This window comes from Eleutherodactylus coqui, chromosome 1 (genome assembly GCF_035609145.1).
Source record: "Eleutherodactylus coqui strain aEleCoq1 chromosome 1, aEleCoq1.hap1, whole genome shotgun sequence".
In the NCBI taxonomy this organism is placed as follows: Eukaryota; Metazoa; Chordata; class Amphibia; order Anura; family Eleutherodactylidae; genus Eleutherodactylus; species Eleutherodactylus coqui.
In genome coordinates this window covers 530,672,079-530,694,859 of record NC_089837.1, presented here as the reverse complement: position 1 = coordinate 530,694,859, position 22,781 = coordinate 530,672,079, and the positions used below count along the sequence as shown (strand labels likewise).

Here is a 22,781-nt window from a genome sequence, read left to right as displayed (position 1 = left end):
TCACACGCAGGACGAGTGCCGCCATGTCTGCACCCGTGTCACACGCAGGACGAGTGCCGCCATGTCTGCCCACGTGTCACACGCAGGACGAGTGCCGCCATGTCTGCCCACGTGTCACACGCAGGACGAGTGCCGCCATGTCTACATCCTGCTGCACTTCGATTGTCAATTGCCTTCTTTTGAAAGTGAAAAATGGACCTTAGATGACAGGTTTAGTCTGATGCGTCTGACAACAATCCTCTGCGCGGCGCTACGGGAGAGAGGAAGAGCGGGCGCACACCAGAGCGCAGCACGAGGCCGGCGCACACCAGAGCGCAGCACGAGGCCGGCGCACACCGCAGCGCAGCACGAGGCCGGCGCACACCGCAGCGCAGCACGAGGCCGGCGCACACCGCAGCGCAGCACGAGGCCGGCGCACACCGCAGCGCAGCACGAGGCCGGCGCACACCGCAGCGCAGCACGAATAAACCCAGCGTCCGGCCAGCTTCATTACTGTCTGTTTTTAAACGTTATCATTTCTCTTAACTACGTAGTGATGGAACTGGGAGGGGGCTGCCAGGCCGAGTGGGCTGTCAGGCAGAGTGGGCGGGGGCTGCCAGGCAGAGCAGGAGGGGGCAGGCAGGCAGAGTGGGCTGTCATGCTGAGTGGGAGGGGGCTGCCAGGCCGAGTGGGCGAGGGCAGTCAGGCCGAGAGGGGCGGGGGCTGCCAGGCAGAGTGGGGCGGGGGCTGCCAGGCAGAGTGGGGCGGGGGCTGCCAGGCAGAGTGGGGCGGGGGCTGCCAGGCAGAGTGGGGCGGGGGCTGCCAGGCAGAGTGGGGCGGGGGCTGCCAGGCAGAGTGGGGCGGGGGCTGCCAGGCAGAGTGGGGCGGGGGCTGCCAGGCAGAGTGGGGCGGGGGCTGACAGGCAGAGTGGGGCGGGGGCTGACAGGCAGAGTGGGCGGGGGCTGACAGGCAGAGTGGGCGGGGGCTGACAGGCAGAGTGGGCGGGGGCTGACAGGCAGAGTGGGCGGGGGCTGACAGGCAGAGTGGGCGGGGGCTGACAGGCAGAGTGGGCGGGGGCTGACAGGCAGAGTGGGCGGGGGCTGACAGGCAGAGTGGGCGGGGGCTGACAGGCAGAGTGGGCGGGGGCTGACAGGCAGAGTGGGAGGGGGCTGACAGGCAGAGTGGGAGGGGGCTGACAGGCAGAGTGGGAGGGGGCTGACAGGCAGAGTGGGCTGTCATGCCGAGTGGGCGGGGGCAGGCAGAGTGGGAGGGGGCTGACAGGCAGAGTGGGCGGGGGCTGACAGGCAGAGTGGGCGGGGGCTGACAGGCAGAGTGGGCTGTCATGCCGAATGGGCGGGGGCTGACAGGCAGAGTGGGCTGTCATGCCGAGTGGGCGGGGAGTGACAGGCAGAGTGGGCTGTCATGCCGAGTGGGCGGGGGCTGACAGGCAGAGCGGGCGGGGGCTGACAGGCAGAGCGGGCGGGGGCTGACAGGCAGAGTGGGCTGTCATGCCGAGTGGGTGGGGGCTGCCAGGCAGAGCGGGAGGGGGCAGGCAGGCAGAGCGGGCTGTCATGCAGAGTGGGCGGGGGCTGCCAGGCAGAGTGGGCGGGGGCTGCCAGGCAGAGTGGGCTGTCATGCCGAGTGGGAGGGGGCTGCCAGGCCGAGTGGGAGGGGGCTGCCAGGCAGAGCAGGAGGGGGCAGGCAGGCAGAGTGGGCTGTCATGCCGAGTGGGAGGGGGCTGCCAGGCCGAGTGGGCGAGGGCAGTCAGGCCGAGAGGGGCGGGGGCTGCCAGGCAGAGTGGGGCGGGGGCTGCCAGGCAGAGTGGGGCGGGGGCTGCCAGGCAGAGTGGGCGGGGGCTGACAGGCAGAGTGGGCGGGGGCTGACAGGCAGAGTGGGCGGGGGCTGACAGGCAGAGTGGGCGGGGGCTGACAGGCAGAGTGGGCTGTCATGCCGAGTGGGCGGGGAGTGACAGGCAGAGTGGGCTGTCATGCCGAGTGGGGGCTGACAGGCAGAGCGGGCGGGGGCTGACAGGCAGAGCGGGCGGGGGCTGACAGGCAGAGCGGGCGGGGGCTGACAGGCAGAGTGGGCTGTCATGCCGAGTGGGTGGGGGCTGCCAGGCAGAGCGGGAGGGGGTAGGCAGGCAGAGTGGGCTGTCATGCAGAGTGGGCGGGGGCTGCCAGGCAGAGTGGGCGGGGGCTGACAGGCAGAGTGGGCGGGGGCTGACAGGCAGAGTGGGCTGTCATGCCGAGTGGGAGGGGGCTGCCAGGCCGAGTGGGAGGGGGCTGCCAGGCAGAGTGGGCGGGGGCTGCCAGGCAGAGTGGGCAGGGGCTGCCAGGCAGAGTGGGCGGGGGCTGACAGGCAGAGTGGGCTGTCATGCTGAGTGGGCGGGATCTGCCAGGCAGAGTGGGCTGTCATGCAGAGTGGGCGGGGGCTGCCAGGCAGAGTGGGCTGTCATGCAAACTGGGCGGGGGCTGCCAGGCAGAGTGGGCTGTCATGCAGAGTGGGCGGGGGCCGCAGGGCAGAGTGGGCGGGGGCTGCCATGCACTGGGCTCTGAACACACACTATTATACACACAGTTACCTTCCGTGCGGTCAGCTGGATGTTTCCTGCAGGCAGAGCCCGGATGAACGGTCGGTGGAGGCCGGGTACAGGGCCGGACTGCGGAGCTGACAGCCGGCTGTGATCTCCTCATAAACCGCCGGCGCTCAGAGATGAGATTCTCCTTCAGCCTCCTTTATTGCATCTCCTACACCCAGATACCCGGCTGCCATCTCCAGAGATCAGGAGCTGCTACAGTGTATGGGCTCCTAGGAGGTCTGATGACGTGCCGTCACATGACCGGACAGGAAAAGGCGGGGCTTATCCTTAATACAGTTTTATGGAAGGAAGAGGAAGCCGCGGCAGTGGTGAAAGGTAATGAGGAGGAGGAGGAGAGGGAGCAGAGTGTGAGGAAGGTAATGAGGAGGAGGAGAGGGAGCAGAGTGTGAGGAAGGTAATGAGGAGGAGGAGAGGGAGCAGAGTGTGAGGAAGGTAATGAGGAGGAGGAGAGGGAGCAGAGTGTGAGGAAGGTAATGAAGAGGAGGAGGAGGAGGAGAGGGAGCAGAGTGTGAGGAAGGTAATGAGGAGGAGAGGGAGCAGAGTGTGAGGAAGGTAATGAGATGGAGGAGGAGAGGGAGCAGAGTGTGAGGAAGGTAATGAGGAGGAGGAGGAGGAGCAGAGTGTGAGGAAGGTAATGAGGAGGAGGAGGAGGAGAGGGAGCAGAGTGTGAGGAAGGTAATGAGGAGGAGGAGGAGAGGGAGCAGAGTGTGAGGAAGGTAATGAGGAGGAGGAGGAGGAGCAGAGTGTGAGGAAGGTAATGAGGAGGAGGAGGAGGAGAGGGAGCAGAGTGTGAGGAAGGTAATGAGGAGGAGGAGAGGGAGCAGAGTGTGGGGAAGGAAATGAGGAGATGGAGGAGAGGGAGCAGAGTGTGAGGAAGGTAATGAGGAGGAGGAGAGGGAGCAGAGTGTGAGGAAGGTGAGGAGGAGGAGGAGGGGGAGCAGATTGTGAGGAAGGTGAGGAGGAGGAGGAGAGGGAGCAGAGTGTGAGGACGGTAATGAGGAGGAGGAGAGGGAGCAGAGTGTGAGGAAGGTAATGAGGAGGAGGAGAGGGAGCAGAGTGTGAGGAAGGTAATGAGGAGGAGGAAGAGAGGGAGCAGATTGTGAGGAGGAGGAGGAGAAGAGGGAGCAGAGTGTGAGGAAGGTAATGAGGAGGAGAGGGAGCAGAGTGTGAGGAAGGTAATGAGGAGGAGAGGGAGCAGAGTGTGAGGAAGGTAATGAGGAGGAGAGGGAGCAAAGTGTGAGGAAGGTAATGAGGAGGAGAAGAGGGAGCAGAGTGTGAGGAAGGTAATGAGGAGGAGAAGAGGGAGCACAGTGTGAGGAAGGTAATGAGGAGGAGAAGAGGGAGCACAGTGTGAGGAAGGTAATGAGGAGGAGGAGGAGAGGGAGCAGATTGTGAGTAAGGTGAGGAGGAGGAGAAGAGGGAGCAGAGTGTGAGGAAGGTGAGGAGGAGGAGGAGGGGGAGCAGATTGTGAGGAAGGTGAGGAGGAGGAGGAGAGGGAGCAGAGTGTGAGGACGGTAATGAGGAGGAGGAGAGGGAGCAGAGTGTGAGGACGGTAATGAGGAGGAGGAGAGGGAGCAGAGTGTGAGGAAGGTAATGAGGAGGAGGAGAGGGAGCAGAGTGTGAGGAAGGTAATGAGGAGGAGGAGAGGGAGCAGAGTGTGAGGAAGGTAATGAGGAGGAGGAGGAGAGGGAGCAGAGTGTGAGGCAGGTAATGAGGAGGAGGAGAGGGAGCAGAGTGTGAGGCAGGTAATGAGGAGGAGGAGAGGGAGCAGAGTGTGAGGAAGGTAATGAGGAGGAGGAGAGGGAGCAGAGTTTGAGGAAGGTAATGAGGAGAGGGAGCAGAGTTTGAGGAAGGTAATGAGGAGAGGGAGCAGAGTGTGAGGAAGGTAATGAGGAGAGGGAGCAGAGTGTGAGGAAGGTAATGAGGAGAGGGAGCAGAGTGTGAGGAAGGTAATGAGGAGAGGGAGCAGAGTGTGAGGAAGGTAATGAGGAGAGGGAGCAGAGTGTGAGGAAGGTAATCAGGAGATGGAGGAGGAGAGGGAGCAGAGTGTGAGGAAGGTAATGAGGAGGAGGAGGAGGAGAGGGAGCAGAGTGTGAGGAAGATAATGAGGAGGAGGAGGAGAGGGAGCAGAGTGTGAGGCAGGTAATATGGAGGAGGAGGAGAGGGAGCAGAGTGTGAGGAAGGTAATCAGGAGATCGATGAGGAGAGGGAGCAGAGTGTGAGGAAGGTAATGAGGAGAGGGAGCAGAGTGTGAGGAAGGTGATGAGGAGATGGAGGAGGAGAGGGAGCAGAGCGTGAGGAAGCTGTTATTGGACCACAGCGGTACCGATCTGATGACCTCGTTGCCAGGTGCCAAATTGGTAGATATGGAAGCCCGTGATGAGAAGATTTGCTAACATTATCTATCAATAGCATGAAATCACTCCATGTTATGTTAAGACACTTCTCCAGTGAGAATCTCAATGAATTCTACTTTATTATGAACATTGCCAACTCTTATACAGAAAGAAGAGGGCGTATCCAGATGTTGCCTGGTACAAAGATTAGTGTTACTTGCTTACTGTTACAAAGGTGAAAATACTTATTAATCACAAGACTTATTGACATCTACCAAATATTCTCAAAGCTCTTAAGGCCCGTCTCAGACACAGAATTACCTAAGTCAGGACATTGCTGTTGCATTAGACAATAGTTCTGCAATAGTTGTGTGTCTTCTCTGTTAACATAGCTTAGTGTTATTTAATTTGTCTGTTGGCTTCTTATCTTAAAATCCTAGTTACCAGCACTACAAAGCATAGGTTTTAGTCTTCTATTTAAGGTTCAATAGTCCAATACAAGGTAAGAAACATACACTTGCATTCTGAAACTTAACACTTTATATTACATGACAAAGGTAATGAAGAGATGGAGGAGGAGGGGGGACAGAGTGTGAGGAAGGTAATGAGGAGATGGAGGGGGAACAGAGTGTGAGGAAGGTGATGAGGAGTGGAGCAGAGTTTGAGGAAGGTAGCGAGGAGGAGAGGGAGCAGAGTGTGAGGAAGGTAATGAGAAGAAGAGGGAGCAGAGTGTGAGGAAGGTAATGAGAAGAAGAGGGAGCAGAGTGTGAGGAAGGTAATGAGAAGAAGAGGGAGCTTATTCTGAGAAAGGTAATGAGGAGAAGAGGGAGCAGAGTGTGAGGAAGGTAGAGAGGAGAAGGAGAGGTAGCAGAGGGTGGGGAAGGTAATGAGGAGATGGAGGAGAGGGAGCAGAGTGTGAGGAAGGTAATAAGGAGATGGAGAGGGAGCAGAGTGTGAGGAAGGTAATGAGGAGGAGGAGGAGAGGGAGCAGAATGTGAGGAAGGTAATGAGGAGGAGGAGGAGAGGGAGCAGAATGTGAGGAAGGTAATGAGGAGGAGGAGGAGAGGGAGCAGAATGTGAGGAAGGTAATGAGGAGGAGGAGGAGGAGAGGGAGCAGAGTGTGAGGAAGGTAATGAGGAGGAGGAGGAGAGGGAGCAGAGTGTGAGGAAAGTAATGAGGAGGAGGAGAGGGAGCAGAGTGTGAGGAAAGTAATGAGGAGGAGGAGAGGGAGCAGAGTGTGAGGAAGGTAATGAGGAGATGAGGGAGCAGAGTGTGAGGAAGGTAATGAGGAGGAGGAGAGGGAGCAGAGTGTGAGGAGGGTAATGAGGAGGAGGAGAGGGAGCAGAGTGTGAGGAGGGTAATGAGGAGGAGGAGAGGGAGCAGAGTGTGAGGAGGGTAATGAGGAGGAGGAGAGGGAGCAGAGTGTGAGGAGGGTAATGAGGAGGAGGAGAGGGAGCAGAGTGTGAGGAAGGTAATGAGGAGGAGGAGAGGGAGCAGAGTGTGAGGAGGGTAATGAGGAGGAGGAGAGGGAGCAGAGTGTGAGGAAGGTAATGAGGAGGAGGAGGAGAGGGAGCAGAGTGTGAGGAAGGTAATGAGGAGGAGGAGAGGGAGCAGAGTGTGAGGAGGGTAATGAGGAGGAGGAGAGGGAGCAGAGTGTGAGGAGGGTAATGAGGAGGAGGAGAGGGAGCAGAGAGTGAGGAAGGTAATGAGGAGGAGGAGAGGGAGCAGAGTGTGAGGAAGGTAATGAGGAGGAGGAGAGGGAGCAGAGTGTGAGGAAAGTAACGAGGAGATGGAGGAGGAGGAGAGGGAGCAGAGTGTGAGGAACGTACTGAGAACCAGGTATGAGATGCAGGAAAAACGCCTTAGGAAGGGCTGTGAAGAATAAATGAACTGTGGAAGTGCTGACAATCTGGAGAACTCACCAAAGGTGGGTACGGCCGATGTGTGAAGAGCTATAGAAAGAAAAGACTGGTAGAGAGACACAAATCTCCAGAAAAGATGCTGGGGCGGTACAATGCATGATCCAACTACTCTTTTAATAAGTACATTAAAAAAACAGCATTGGATCTGCGATTCGGGGATAACCCCTTCTTCAGTCACGTTGGGTGGGACTAATTCATAAAAAATATACAAAGTCATAGGCGTAGTAACAATGTATAATAGATCTGTTGAAAAAGAACAGGAAAAGAGTAAAAATAAAGCAGGAATTTACAGTTAATTACAATAAATATAATCAAAATAAATGGTTTAATACATAGATAAGTAATAGCAATGATCAAAACGACACGTATCATATACAACACGAATAAATAATCCTATATATAAATAATTGATTAAAAATGGCGGACAGCGTCATATTTGGTTATACAAAAGTGGACGGTGCAGTAAGAATATCATTGTGTCAGGCTGATAAAGAATTAGTGCTCAAATGGAAGTCACAAGATAGAATAACATAAGTGTCTTCCCCGCCCCCCCCCCCCCCCTCTTATTCCCCGATGCTTGCTCCTATTCATCCGACCACCAGCCACTTAAACAAGTGCCCCCCACTTGCCCAGTCCCCGACTACTCAAACATCTGACACCTATTCCATCTGTTTGTTAACGCATCCCACACACATACAGTTAGCATGTGGGCTTTCACACTCCATTTGGCATGCAGGCACATTTATCCTTACATCCACCCCTTCTGCTCGCATCATAATCCTTCCCATCCCCCCCTCCCTTTTTACTTTCAAATGAACCGACATACTGTTTTTGTATAGACATATGCATTTACAACAATCTTCATATATGTATATATATGGATCTGTCAGGGTCGGTTAGGAACGGAAGACTGGAAGTCCCTACCACCAACCCTCTCCCCTGTCCCTACCTACTTGCCCCCCTGGGCTAAACCCCAGGGGGACAACTGGGCGGCGGTCCCTACTCTGCACTGATCAGGACCCCAGAACAAGGACAGGAGAGACCAACTAACCAGAGAGACAAAATGTACCAAATAACATAAGACTAGAGTGCCAAGTAACCAACAAAGAACAAGCAAGAAACAACCAAGAAACAGACTTAATCCAGGTCGGAGCAAAACCGGGTCAGCAGACTGGGAGAGAAGCCTGATCAGGTGTTAGCTGGAGAACAAGCAAACACTGGCAGGGACTGATAGTGTCTGCGGAGCTAAATACCAAAAGCCCCGCCCAGGTCGGGGCGGGACTTGGTGACACGCTGGCAGGTAATGCATATAGATCAGCCCTCCTCCAGCCGCGCCCCCTAACAGGGGAACTCCGAGCCCGGCGGCAGAGGCCCCGCCCAGCAATGCAGCGGACCCAACGCATGACACCAACCCGACCAGGTGACCCCTGGGCGACACCACAATGGCCCCCGACGGTTCCGGGCACGCTGCCACATCCGCGCCGCACGCCCCCCTCCAGCAGCAGCAAGTTTCCTCCTAAGAGGATCATATTTATTTATTTATTTATCCATTTAATTTTTTATGCACAACCATTTGCCATCCACCAGTCTATACATTTCCATCAATGAACATGACTTAGTCCCGCATATCTTTGGAGTACCAAAATACGTTCCTTTCATGCTCATTTTACCTTTTATATATTTTTTAATAAATCTCTATGTCACAACTGTTACGGGTGGCGAATGTGGGCCCACTGTGCCAACCAACCCACTAGGCTTGGAACCAAACCGGTGTGGTTGACAGCTGACCCCGATGGACAGAGGTACTGGAACAAGGCACTGTGAAACAGACCGACCTATGAGCAAGGACTAGAGCGAAGATCTACCTAGTGCAAGCTAGGACAGAAGGCACTAACCTGGCAATATAATATGGGAAAACGTACCTTGGGCTAAACAGGAAATTGGGAAGACCTCTGCCTAGAAACGGAGTAGGCGTCCTGGCAAGAACGGCCTTGTGGTCTTCACTTTGGGACAAACTCTACCTGTCAGGACACAGGAGAGGTGCACTGAACACAGGACAGGGCTGGCTTACCACAGAGACAGGAATGATGCAAGGACTTGAAGGAAATGAACAAACACAGATAAAAGCACAAGGCAAATAACATGCAGTACTATCAGAAACAGAGACCAAGTTGGGTGACTAACACAATGCAGACCAACACTGAGGCAATGAGGGAGGATTCTCAGTTCAGCTAAATAGGGAGGCAATTGTCCATGGCCTACAGCTGAGCTGGAAGCACCAGAGAGAATAACCCTTGCATTGCTGGAGAGAATTGTGCAGCAGTTTGAGTTACAGAGAAGTCAGGACGACGCCCACGTCTGCCAGAGACACCAGGAGACCGGCGAGTCTGAGGAGGGAGCCTAATAACAACATTGTTGTACTGTGCCTTAAGGGATTCCTATTTGAGCATTGATTCTTTATCAGCCTGACACAATGATATTTTACTGCACCGTCCACTTTTGCAATACCAAATCTGAAACGGTTTGCCATTTTTTAATTTATCTATTTTTTATATATAGAATTGTTTATTCATGTTATATTTGATACAAGATGTTGTTTTACTCATTGCTATTACTTACCTATAGATTCACCTATTTATTTATTGTAATTAACTGCAGTTTCTCTTGTTTTATTCAATTTTTATTCTTTTCCTGTTATTTTTCACCATATCTATTATATGTTATATCTATTATATTATATCTTATTATATGTTGCTACTGCACCTATGACATTGTATAGTCTTTATGTATTAGTTCCACACAGATGACTGAAGAAGGGGCTACCTCGAAACGCAGATCCTAAGCTGTTTTTTTAATATACCATCCCACCATCCAGGTCACGGGTCATGCTATTAGTTATTTTTGTTGGGCTTGCTAGTAGTCTAATGTGAGAGGTAGAGTCTAGAGAGGGAGACTATTACCGCTCTGGAAGTTCGTTGGCCAACCCAGGGATTGCCAGGGCAACTGAACTATAGGTTTAGGAAAGAGCTAGGTTAACATCTCCCTCATACCATCTCCCAAAGAAATTTGGAGTGGTGAGCACCTACATTGAGGGTGCCTTGGATTCATGGAGATCCCAGACTGGCAGTGTGGCCCTAAGCTCCTTCTTGAGAGCAGGGGTGACTACTTTCGGCACACCCACTGCCCCAAGCCCTTAAGCAACTTTATCCTCAGACATTAATCTAAGGATTCAATATAGCACTGTTATCCCTAAGCTGAGACCAACCACCATCTGTCTGAGACATTCAGCTCTCTAAATATCCTGAGGATCCGCTTTTTTGGCGGTGAAACGCGTGGAGAGAATTAATTGGGCTTTATCAGAGGGAGTTCTGCGTTATTACAGTCAGTCTTATCAATTGTGTTAGCAAGCAACCCCTATCTGAGCAAACTTGAATTGAGATCCACGCCTGGTGTATATCCCCTCTGGTGTGATCCCCCTCCACAGCTTCCATGTGTCCAGCCCTAGGTGGGAGAGGTTTTAGCTAATCCTAATATCATGTTACTAGGTCTAGTCTGTGAAGGGCCTCAGTTTGATATATAGACTTTTCCTGCCATTCTGTGAAGTGTATATGCTGGTTTTTAATATTCCGTCCCACCATCTTTTCTGGAGAGTTGCGGCTATCCTCCAGTATTTGGGTTCTATAGCTCTTCACACAATCTTCTGATGTCTCAGGATTAGCTCCTGGGTTGGGGTATTGTAGGAGGGTGGGCAGACGTATGTGAATGTGAGGCAGGTGGCCGGTACATGATGGCGAGGCTATGACAGATGGAGGAGGAGGCAGCAGACCTTACTTATGATATTTGACTTCGCTCCATAGGAGGGGTTTTGTACTTGAACGTTACTTTAAAGATAAAAGAGCATTTCGCTGACCACTTGGCTTCATCATATTTACAATTCCCTTAAAGGGGTTCTGTCATTAGGGAAAAAAAGTCAATACTTCTCTATTCCTCCCCCATCAGTCTGCTTACCGCATCTTCTCCTCGTTGATCTTCTCCACTCCCCCGGGTCACCTCCCCTCCAGCTGGCCGGAACCAATACATTTTTTTCCTAATGACAGAACCCCTTTAACCTTAATAGCAGAAGGGCATCCATAGAAACACGAGCCTTTAAATAATGTGGCTGTAACTGACCTCGCTTCCAGTAACGACTCTTATGCCCCGTAGGAGCCACATACTTCTGCATCGGACTTAAGCTGTCATAAATGCCAATACTACCGAGGTCTCGGGGACAATACTCCAAAACCGCTCTTGCCAGAAGCATTAACTCAGAATTGGATCCCCTTAAAATAGAACTTTTATTGAATTATACAAAGATTGCACATGAAAACAAAAATATTTAAAAGCCCGGTATATGCTGCAGACCTGTATATATAGTATATAGGGTTTTATTACTGTCCTCATTGTCAGTGTTATCCCATAGTAAGATGTCAGTCTTGGCTATAATTATATTTGCATGTGTTATTCAGCAGGTCAGTAATGGAGAGAATGATCAGATGGTCAAAAAATAATAAATGAGGCGCGCGTTCCCCATAGAGACCAATTACATCAAATACATTCTCCCAGCTGGAGGTACAGGGAAGCCTCCAGAGCATCGCCTATAGCATCTGACTAAATGATCTGATCATCAGAACCTGCTACATTTAGCATGGAGGGAACTGCAGGACCATTTAGCTATGTTCTGAGTAGTAGCAATGCCCCAAAGGGTTAATAGTGTGGGATAGCAATGCCTGCGATCTAATACTGATATTAAAAGATGAAACGGGTATTCAGACATGTTGGAAGAGCTCTGTTTCATCTTAATTATTCTGGATTCTGAGTCTTTTTTCTCTTTGTCACGTACTATCTTCTCTTGCTGTGCCTTTACATTTTCCAAACATCGTTAGCATTGTGTTACTGACTACAATGGGTTATTCATCACTCAAACTGCTTTGCAACAAGTCACCTTATCAGTTTTGGGTAATTGCTCCATATGCTCAATGCAGACTCTACTACCTGTAGCCTGAACCTACACCATATTGTAGGAGCTGCATCTCTACTCACTGATTTTGCACTCAGTCCTCCTTGTCTTCCCTCAGGCTCCTCAGGTACAGGACTCGCCGCTATAGTTGTCCTGAGACCACGATGGTCCTTCTCATCAATGACCCTCCGAGGATGGAGAAGGACAGAAGCCACAAGGCTTCCAGGATATTAGAGCTCACCCTGGAGATCATCTCCTTGATAACCGGAGAGGTGAGAGTTTCACATGAGTCCCTCTTATCTCTATTACTACAGCAGGTGATGACTGGAAGGTGAAGGGTTCTTAGACTCCATGTAGTGATCAGTTTCTCTCCACACACAGGATTACACAGTAGTGAAGAAGTCGTCTGGTGAGTGTGTGGCCCCCCGTGTGTCAGGAGGGTGGAGCCGGACCCCGAGCCCCATCACCGAGCCTCCACCTCACTCACTGATACATGAGCAGAAGCTCCTAGAACTTACCACCAGGATGACCGAGCTGCTGACCGGAGAGGTGAGCGCTGCCAGGAATGTGGGGCATTATACAATAACGCCAAGGGAGGGTCTGGGCTATGACCATATATTGTGTTGTCAGGTTCCTATAAGGTGTCAGGACGTCACTGTCTATTTCTCCATGGAGGAGTGGGAGTATGTAGAAGGACACAAGGATCTGTACAAGGATGCCATGATGGAGGACCACCGGCCCCTCGCATCACTGGGTAAGAGGATACCTTCCTTATTATAGAGGAGACATCAGGTATGAGGGTCACCTAGACTCCCCCATCATCTAATCATCACATATAGGCAATGTATTCAGTCACTGTATATATTTCCTATAGATGGATGCAGTCAGAGAAATCCACCAGAGAGATGGCCCAGTCCTCCATATTCCCAAGACTGTCCAGAGGAAAACCAAAATGTCCCACCGGATCATCAGGTAGATAGTAACATAGTATGCAAGGCTTCTAAAAATACAAATGTTCATCCAGTTCAGCCTGTTTCCAACCCCCTTGTTGATCCAGAGGAAGGCAAAAATAAAACTGGGAAGAAGAAACCAATTTAGCCCATTTGGGGGAAAAATTCCTTCCTGACTACATAATGGCAGCCAAAATAATCCCTGGATCAACGTTGGAAAATTGCTACCTGACTACAAGACACAGATCAACAACCCCGCTGGTTATTTATTGTCTGTATCTTGTAATATCATAGCGCTCTAAAAAAAGGATCTATTCCCTCTTAAATTCCTCGATGGATCCTGCCATCACCACATCCTCAGGCAGAGAGTTCCACAGTCTCACTGCTCTTACAGTAAAGAACCCCTTTCTGTGTTGGTGATGAAACCTTCTTTCTTCTACACGTTGCAGATGCCCTCTTGTTACCGTCGCAGTCCTGGGTATAAACAGATCATGGCAGAGATCCTTGTATCGTCCCCTCATGGATTTATACAGAGTTATTCGGTCGCCCCTTAGCCATCTTTTTTCTGGGGTGAATAATCCCAGTTTTAATGGCTCTCTGGATAATCCAGTCCCGTCATTCCATGTATTAGTTTAGTTGCCCTTCTTTGAATCCTTCCAGCACTGCAACATCTTTCCTGAGCACCGGTGACCAGAACTGTGCGCAGTATTCCATGTGGGGCCTGACTAGTCCCTTATATAGTGGGAGAATAATGTTCTCGCCTCTAGACCTCTTTTAATGCACCTCAAAACTTAATATCCCTAGCACTAACCCATTTAGTGTATATTGGTGACATCCTTTTCTCCTGCCCATGTGCAGAACCTTACATTTATCAATTTGCTTTACTAAAGTTTAGTTTTTTTGTCACTCCCTGATAGGGCTTTCTTTTGAATGACGGCTGTAAATTAATTACATTGTGGTCACTATTTCCCAAATGTCCCTCAACCTGCACCCCCGTGATTCTGTCCGGTCTGTTGGTTAATAATAAGTCCAGATGGGCCTTTCTCCAGTTGGCTCTCGTACAAGTTGGGTAAGGTAGTTATCTTTAATTCTTCTCAAGAACTTATCGCCCTTGTGAGATTTGCAGGTTTAATTTTCCCATATTATATCCAGATAATTGAAGATGAAGCTGAGATTCCTGCAGACCCTCTATAGATGGATGTAATGAAGCTTTATAGTAATCCTCTCAGCCGCAGTGACGTGTACGCTCTATATGATGATATTGGTGGCTGTGGTAGGTAGTGGCTACAAATGGCTTCTGGTTACATAATAGATTGTGTTCTCCTTCTGGCTGTTCGGACATCCACTGGTAATTGTTAATCAGTTGTCTAAGGGCGGACATGATTATACCATAATACTAGAAGTCCGGTGAGCGGCTTTTCTCAGTAAAGTCACCACAGAAGACAAGAGCGACCGCTGTCTGGCCGGAGGAGAGAAGCTTTACTGTAAAAGCTGTGAGGATGAATAATGTAAGAATCGGTAATGATAACCGGCCGCCCACTTCATGATGGACTCCGGTCAATTCATGTATAATAACAGAAACATTTCTGGTGACGTGTAAAACACTTGGATGACTGCTGATCCTGTCTGATTGAGGAGATTCTTCTTTTAGGGCAGATTGGTTCGTGGCTTCTGGGGGGTTCTGACCTTCTCCTGGATAGAAGATAATCTGAGGGTCTACTTTCTTATGTCCTTAATGTGATATCTTTGCAGGAAAGTTGTGGTGGAACGCTGAGTGGACTCGGAGCGCCCCCATCAGTGACTGGTAAGAGCCTTTCATAACTCTTGTGTATTAGGGACTGAGTTTCCTTAGAACGCTCTACTTGCTCTCCAATGGTGGAGATGTATACGGCGTAGATACCTGCTGGTCTTCTCTGATCTGCAATAGTGGAGATGTATACACTGTAGATACCTGCTGGTTTTCTCTGATCTCCAATGGTGGAGATGTATACGGCGTAGATACCTGCTGGTCTTCTCTGCTCTCCAGTGATGAAGATGTATACGGTGTAGATACCTGCTGGTCTTCTCTGATCTCCAATGGCGGAGATGTATACGGCGTAGTTACCTGCCAGTCTTCTCTGATATCCAATGGCGGAGATGTATACGGCGTAGATACCTGTTGGTCTTCTCTATTCTCCAATGGCAGAGATGTATACGGCATAGATATCTGCTGGTCTTCTCTGATCTCTAATGGTGGAGATCTATACGGCGTAGATACCTGCTGGTCTTCTCTGATCCCCTCGTCCAGTGAGTTGGATCCGGTGGTCTCCACATGTTGTACTATAAGGCTGGAGGAATAGTATTTCATCTCCTCTCCATTTCAGGCTGGGGATCTACTGACTGGGCATTTCTTTATTAATGGGATAACTGATAGGAAGTCCAGGAAAATGTCCTCCTGCTCATTATTAGCACTGTTAATAATTCATTTAGTGCCGCAACATAATATTCCCGGGTACAATGTGATACAAAACCGCCGTACAGATACAATTACAATCAGAGAAGAGATTGAAGGAGAAATGTAGATTCAGAGTGAAGCTTCCTGAAACCAGAAGAGACTTTCCTATATCATCTTATATAAAGCCTTGGTCCTCAACCTGTGGTACTTGAGCAGCATGTACTAGTCTCTAGGTGGTATTGGAGTCCATGTAGCAGTGTTTACGGAGTATTGAGTTCCATATACCAGTCTCTAGAGGGTATAGTGCTCCATGTACCAGTCTCTAAAGGGTATAGTGATCCATGTACCAGTCTCTTATGGGTATAGTGGTCCATGTACCAGTCTCTAGTGGATATAGTGGTCCATGTACCAGTCTCTAAAGGGTATAGTGATCCATGTACCAGTCTCTTATTGGTATAGTGGTCCATGTACCAGTCTCTAGAGGGTATAGCGCTCCATGTACCAGTCTAGATGATATAGGGGTACATGTAACAATCTTTAGTGGGTTTTTACACTGCTCCCTTTCAGCTCCCAGGCTCTACCTGCTCAGTGGGATGATTGCCCCGCTCAGCTGTAGACTGCGGTACAGAAGGAGCGTTCCTTCTCAGCTCTGAAACGAAGGTGACTTACCTACTTCAGCAGCATAGAGCTGAGGAATGACTGCAACTCCTACGCTGCCCATGGCCACCAATGACAACCTCAAGGAGTGAGGAAGATGAAGAGAGAGGGGCGCATGTCCTTCCAGCCTCCTCCCAAGCTGCTCCTGTCAGTCCTGTTCTGTAGTTACATCATACAGCTGAGGTCACATCTGCATTAGGAGCAGAGAAAGAAAATGAAACCTGAATCAAGTACACAGATGAAAATATATATCGTAGCAAAAATGTGTACACTATGTTTGTACATATTTGAGATATTACAGTTGAAAATGTGAACAAATTACATTTTTTTACCGATTTTGGCATTTTTAATAAGTATTTACAAATTCTATTGGTCTATTTTTACCAACTAAATGAAGTACAATATGTGGCGAGAAAACAATGTCAGAATCACTGGGAGATGCAAGAGTTATTCTATGTTAAAGAGACACATGTCTCTGTCACTAAGGTGCAAACAGCCTTGGTCACTAAGGGGTTAAGGACCAGACACTTTTTAGGGATTTTACTAGAGTTGAGCGAACATACTCTGCCGAGCTTGATGCTCGTTCGAGTATTAGCGTACGCGACGGTGCTCGTTACTCGAACGAGCATCAAATCGTGTTCGACCCTGCCCCAGCTTTTGGCCCCTCCCCGCTGTGATTTGCCTGTTTTGGCCCCTCCCCGCCGCGACGCAGCACGCGTCATTTCAAAATTGGGGAAGGGGGACAGAGAGAGAGAGAAAACAAACCAACCACCCGGCGTCCCACATACAAAAATGCTTGAGTCTCCCATTGTAGCCAATGGGGTTCATTACTCGAGCAGAGCTCTCGAATTTTACGAAAAGCTCGACTTGAATAACGCGGACCCGATCATTTGGGTGCTCGCTCATCTCTAGTTTTTACCCATGTGGTAGTTTAATTGCCCTATTTTTTTTCCTTCAGTTTCCAAAATGTTTTTCAGCATTTTTTTCATGACATATAGGGCTATTTTTTTAAATATCCTTTTCTCTGCCTTTTTTCACCAATTTTTTTTTTATATTAGGGGTAAAAACTAGAGATGAGCGAGCACCCAAATGCCCGGGTCTGCGTTATTGGAGTCGAGCTTTTCATAAAATTCGAGAGCGGGATATCCGTTTGAGAAACTCAGACCAATATCATGCTTATAACATTGCAATGTTCGATATGAGCGCGCTGCGATTTGTGAGACCTTAATTAAAATTAAAAATTGCAATGCAGTCTCCTGAAACTCGCATGTACATACAAATATGCTGCAAGATTTTTTTCTCATCCATTGGAAACAATAGGCGAGGTTTCTGTGGACTTGCAGAAAAGTAGGACATGCTGAGGGTTTCCTATCTCGCAGTATTGCTACTAGAGAAAAATCAGACATGAAAACAAGTCTTTTCAGAGCGAGGTTTTTGTGTTTCACAACGCACAAAACTTACATGAGACGTTCACTCGTGCATGGACCCTCACAGCGCCCCCTATAGTACTGCTCGTCTGCAGTAGCTGTCAGATGCTTGTCAAGGAAAGTTTAGAAGCTGTTTGAGAAGTAAGTAAGCAAAATCATCCGATGATGTATACTACAAATTATCAGCAGGTCTTAGGTATAATCAAATCCACAACAAAAAGTTTAGTTACTCTTTATCCATCTCAGGACCGCCACATGGCTATAAACGTCCTGCGGGCCTGAAGTGTATATGGAGCGGGACCAGGAGCCGAGTCCCCTGCAATAGTTTACTTTAACAGTTAAAAAAAAATGAAGTTCATAAACTGCCCCATTCTTCTTTTTTTTTTTTAATTTAAACTTTTTCAGGTGTATATCAAAAACAGTCCTTCTTGGGGAGACATCATTAAAATACAAATTTTAGATATAATTATTGACATTGAACTACCAGATACGAGGGGCCGCTGATAAGTCTTTGGTAGAGATGAGCGAACGTACTCGGTAAGGGCGATTTCGCAATCGAGCACCGCGATTTTCGAGTACTTCACTACTCGGCGCCCCCAAGTACTTTTCACCCGAGTAGTGAAGTACTCGAAAATCGCGGTGCTCGATTGCGAAATCGCCCTTACTGAGTACGTTCGCTCATCTCTAGTCTTTGGCTTTACCCAGAAAGAAATGAGATGGGAAGATGAAACTTTCCATTTCTTCCACATCCTCTCCACTGATGCCAATACCCTTCTTACATCGGTATAACAAGTTCTGTAAGCCTTGCAAAAAGAAGGATTTCGGTTGTGCCTCAAACCAGTCATCCGTAGCAGCCATGGCATCAGAAATGGTGGGAAATTTGGTCCCCTTGAGGTGTTTCTTCTGGAAACAGATGATAGTCGGAGGGAGCTAGATCTGGTGAATAAGGTGGGTGGTCAACCAGCAGGAAGCCTAGCTCCACCAGTTTTGCTGTGGTCGCTTGTGCAGTGTGAGCGGAGGCGTGGTCTTGCAGGAACAAGATTCCTTTGGACAGCTTGCCGCGCCTTTTGGCCTTCAGAGCTGCCTTCAATTGGTCCAAAAGTTCAATGTAATCCCTTGTATTGATGGTGGAACCATTGTGAAGGTCGTCCACTAGCAGCACACCCTCCTTATCCCAAAACACAGATGCCATCACCTTAGTGTCTGACAACCACTGGGCCTCCACTCTTCTGACTGCTCCTTGGTTTCAGGGTCATACCAATAAATCCAGGTCTCATCCATAGTGACCAGTCCATCCAGGAAGTTCTTATCAGTCCGGAAACGCTGACAAATGGACCGGGAAGTTGTCACTCGATGCTTTTCTTATCTGTTGTCAGACATTTGGGGACCCACTTTGCAGATAGCTTCTTCATGGATAATGACACAAACACGTTCACCAGAAACCCCCATGATGTCTGCTATTCCTGCAGCTGGCTGATTCTCCAGTATGAGGTTGTGCGCAGCAGCGACGATCTCCGGAACAACAACCTCTCTCAGTCGTCCAGGACGTTCCTCATCATTGGTGCTGAAGTGGCCACCCAGTCCTTAACTGTAGAATATGAAGGGCATTGATCCCCCAATATCTGGGACATATCACCATCAATATCCTTCGCCGACTTTCCTTGCAGAAACAAGAATTTTATCACTCCTCTCCTCTCATTTGCTGTGAATATCGCCTTAGACTCCGCCATATTGTTTTCCCGCATGCTGAGATCACTGTTGCCATAAGCTACAAACACAAAATTTTGAAAACATTTATTAGACACATAAGGCTTTCATGTGATGTAACATTCGTTACCATAGAAACAAAAAAAGAACACAAAGCCAAAGACTTCTCAGCAGCCCCTAGTAAAAGGCGTATCACACTGCATTGCTACCCTCCCTCTCCTGAGGGTAGGCAGTCCGGTTCCTCATATACTCTATGCATGCTCCCATACTGAACCAATGTGCATGAATAAACAAATAAGTTCACGTCAACCAAAATGAACCAAAAAACATGAACATTTATTAGGAAGTAATAAGAGGATAGATGCGAGTGAGGAGAGGGCAATAAAGACACCGAGAGGGGGGAAAGAAAAACGCCTCATTTTTATATTAAAAAAATAAACAATTAAAATCACATATTTGGTATTTGTACAAAAAATGCCCAGACTATTAAAATATCCCAATATCTATATCTCTTGGTGAAGGTCTTAAAAAAAAGACAGAATGCCCATTGTTTTTTTTAATCCTATCTTTCAAAAAGTTGGAATGGAAAGTGATCAAAAAGATGTTTGGGCCCAAAAATTGTACTAATAAAACTACAGCTCGTCTCACAACCCAAGCAACAAAAAAGCTATAGATCTCAGACTACGGCAACAGAAAGCAATGTGTGTTTAAGAAAAATGTTTTTTTTTACTTTTTAAAAACAGAAAAACATCAAAGAAACTATAAATAATTTTTTTTTATCACCATAATCGTTCTGACCCACAGAACAAGGTTCACATCATTTTTGCTGCACTGTGAATGCTATAAAAATGTACCCACCAAAAATACTACATGTTTTGCCATTTGTTCCCACTTTAAATACATTTTTTTAAGTATTTCTGTCTATTATATGGTATCTTAAATGGTGTCATTAAAATATACAACCTGTCTAGCAAAAGCAGTTTCTCAGACTGCTAGGCCAATGGAAAAGGTAAAATGTTTTGGCTCTTGGAAGGCAGGGAGGAAAAATAAAAAAGTGATAAATCTGGGTTCCTGAACTAATTATTTTGTTTATGATTTCGTTCTTTCTCCGGGTGAAGACGGGATGAGCGACGCCCGGGAACATCTCCTCTTATTTCCCCATTATGAAGTTGAAGATCACCAATCGCAGGTTGAGGGGAGAGGCTCAGGAGATGGACTGGATAAAACTATTACAAGCTCTGAATGTGGGAAACATTTTAAAGCAAAATCACATGAGAAAATTCACAGATTAAAAAACCCATTTTCATGTCCAGAATGTGGGAAGTGTTTTCCCTATAAATCACATCTTGTGCTGCATCAGAGAATTCACACAGGAGAGAAGCCGTTTTTGTGCACTGAATGTGGGAAATGTTTTACCCAGAAAACACATCTTGTATTACATCTAAGAAGTCACACGGGAGAGAAGCCATTTTTATGTCCTGAATGTGGGAAATGTTTTACTTTTAAACATACTCTTAAGAAACATCAGAGAATTCACACAGGAGAGAAGCCATTTTCATGTCCTGAATGTGGGAGATGTTTTACTTTTAAATATACTCTTAAGAAACATCAGAGAATTCATACAGCAGAAAAGCCATTTTCATGTCCTGAATGCGGGAAATATTTTAAACGGAAATCATATCTTGTAGCACATCTAAGAAGTCACACAGGAGAGAGGCCATATTCATGTCCCCAATGTGGGAAATGTTTTACGCAGAAATCATCTTATCTGAAACACCAGAGGATTCACACAAGGAAGAAGCCATGTTAGATATGTGGCCGATGTGGAGTTCCATTGTAGTTCCTGCTGCCTTCTCATGTAGAACTTATATGTATGACTACAATATTGAAAACCGTTACTGCTTAAAGAAAGAGTGTAAGACAAGCGCCTCTTCTTTTTTCTCAAAAAAATGATAAGGGTGAATTTTAACTCACCTGGTGCATGGTGGTTTAACCCTACCTAGGGCTATCCCACCTGCACCCCTCGACCAAGTTAGCGTTGAAACAAGAAGACCTTTATCCACTTCTCCTGGATAACTGGAGAGTCGTCTGGAGTCAAGAAGGGTTCACTGGATCACCAGGAGCCCTTATCAGATATCCAAAGGTACAAAGGAAAAGGTCACTCTGTGCTCTTACAGGAGTAGGTGTACTTCTCAATCGGTTACATACAGCGTTCCATAAGCTGATAAAACTTCTTTATTCCAAGTTGCCACGTGTATCGGCACTACTCACTGTGCCTTTTTCAAGCATAATTAACAGAACTAACAAGTATATATACATATAAATGAGGATCCACTTACATTTAGGCGTCCGTCACATGTGCCTCACTGGAGCATTGTGATGTAATCGACATATGTGGTACGTCTGGGTGTCCCTTGTGGAAGTTTAATACCTACTGGCCTAATATCATAGGACATCAGGATTAGGGACAAACCCCGAATGAATACTTTGAGTTAAACACGGGAACTACAACTATTACTGTAAAATGGAAGGCGATAAAAGCTTATCTTAGAGGTATTCTCGTACAGCGAGTGACACAGATTAAGAGGAGATATAGAGAACGAGGACAAGAACTAAGAAGACAGCTAAAGGATAGGGAGACCAGGTTTGTGGGGACGGGCACAACAGAGGCGCTTGGGCAGTGGATAGTAACAGAAGCGAATATAAAATCTTTTAAACAGGTGAGGATTGAATATGGCCTGCCATTCACAGTTTTTTAAGTACTTACAACTTAGACATGCCTTTTAGATGGAATGGGGCTTTGGTGATCTAGAATTTGGAAAATTTCTACCGACAGAGATTATAGGTGAATCAACTTGTACAAAGAGGAAAATATCACAAATGTATTCCTGTATGCAGGGTCAGATAAAGCTGCGCTATAAGGAAGATATCAGTCCCATTGAGGGATCAGTGTGGGAGGAGATATTACAGATTACCCCCAAGCTGTCTCTGCGGGAATCTCATAGATTACACTGACCAACGATGATTTTGTTTTGAGCTCAAAATTGGTGTATCCTTATGTATTTCTATCTGCTGTATTTAAAAATCACCATAAAAATGACCAATCAGCTCTTGCTTTGGAGATACAGGGACATGTCATTCTTTAGAGTTTACATTTTTATTTTGGGGGGGGGGGGGGTTCACACCTCTCAACTGACATTACACAACGTTCTTCATATGTTTGTAGGTTATAAACATAATAAATGTTGCTATGACTGAGTTTCATATTGTTTCTGTTTTTCCTATTTTTTCAGAATTTCTGGTTTTGTGCTTTTAAAGTGTAAAATTTGCTATATCAAAATGCCACGAAAATGTGTAAATTTAGTGAATAATTTTTGTAATATTTGTGGTGAAATAACATTTTTATCACAGAAACGCAATCTGACGCCTCTTGTGAAAACTGTCTGGGAGCCTACAAACCATACAGATGTATGCTATTTCTGCTTGACTCCGCCTATAAAGGCAAGATTGTCAATGAAGAAAACAGGAACAGTTCAATCCCCGAATCTTCCATCTATTCGACCTATTGCACATTCAGATAGTTTACCAGTTCCTACTCCACCCCAACATTATGAGCTTGAAGTAGAAAATGAAGAAAGTGTGGAAAAAGAAGAACCCAACAAGCCTTCCACAAGTCAAGCAGAATTGAGTGATCTCATTTGAGATCTTGACTTGTCAAGGAGAAGATGGAACTTCTAGGGTCAAGAATACATCAATGGAATCTTCTCAAACATG

The 22,781-nt window shown here is 47.9% G+C and overlaps 3 protein-coding genes across 3 annotated transcripts in view; 2 read left to right on the top strand and 1 right to left on the bottom strand.

Annotated features, from left to right (window-relative positions):
• The window catches only part of LOC136590885 (zinc finger protein 157-like), a 261,800-nt gene extending 259,026 nt beyond the window's left edge, over positions 1-2,774 (bottom strand). Inside the window, exon 1 of the mRNA XM_066588414.1 lies at positions 2,561-2,774. The gene's annotated coding sequence lies outside the window, so the exon portion shown is untranslated. The remainder of the gene's footprint in view (positions 1-2,560) is intronic.
• A 1,996-nt stretch (positions 2,775-4,770) lies between these two features.
• On the top strand, positions 4,771-22,271 carry LOC136591120 (zinc finger protein 684-like). The gene is made up of 7 exons (XM_066588474.1): positions 4,771-5,149; positions 11,951-12,104; positions 12,214-12,381; positions 12,463-12,586; positions 12,707-12,804; positions 14,535-14,586; positions 20,126-22,271. The coding sequence occupies exons 1-7, from the start codon at positions 4,992-4,994 to the stop codon at positions 20,815-20,817; spliced, it is 1,446 nt and encodes a 481-aa protein (XP_066444571.1). The 5' UTR covers positions 4,771-4,991; the 3' UTR covers positions 20,818-22,271.
• LOC136590970 (zinc finger protein 436-like) overlaps positions 6,653-22,781 on the top strand; it is a 137,092-nt gene continuing 120,963 nt past the window's right edge. The window contains exon 1 of the mRNA XM_066588447.1: positions 6,653-6,841. The gene's annotated coding sequence lies outside the window, so the exon portion shown is untranslated. The remainder of the gene's footprint in view (positions 6,842-22,781) is intronic.

Bases quoted from the DNA above. Each gene is read 5' to 3' on its own strand.
- LOC136591120 (XM_066588474.1), top strand. From the start codon at position 4,992: ATGAAATCACTCCATGTTATGTTAAGACACTTCTCCAGTGAGAATCTC. The intron at 12,105-12,213 runs GTGAGAGTTTCA...CTCCACACACAG, and splicing joins TCTCCTTGATAACCGGAGAG to GATTACACAGTAGTGAAGAA. The intron at 14,587-20,125 runs GTAAGAGCCTTT...CTCCGGGTGAAG, and splicing joins AGCGCCCCCATCAGTGACTG to ACGGGATGAGCGACGCCCGG.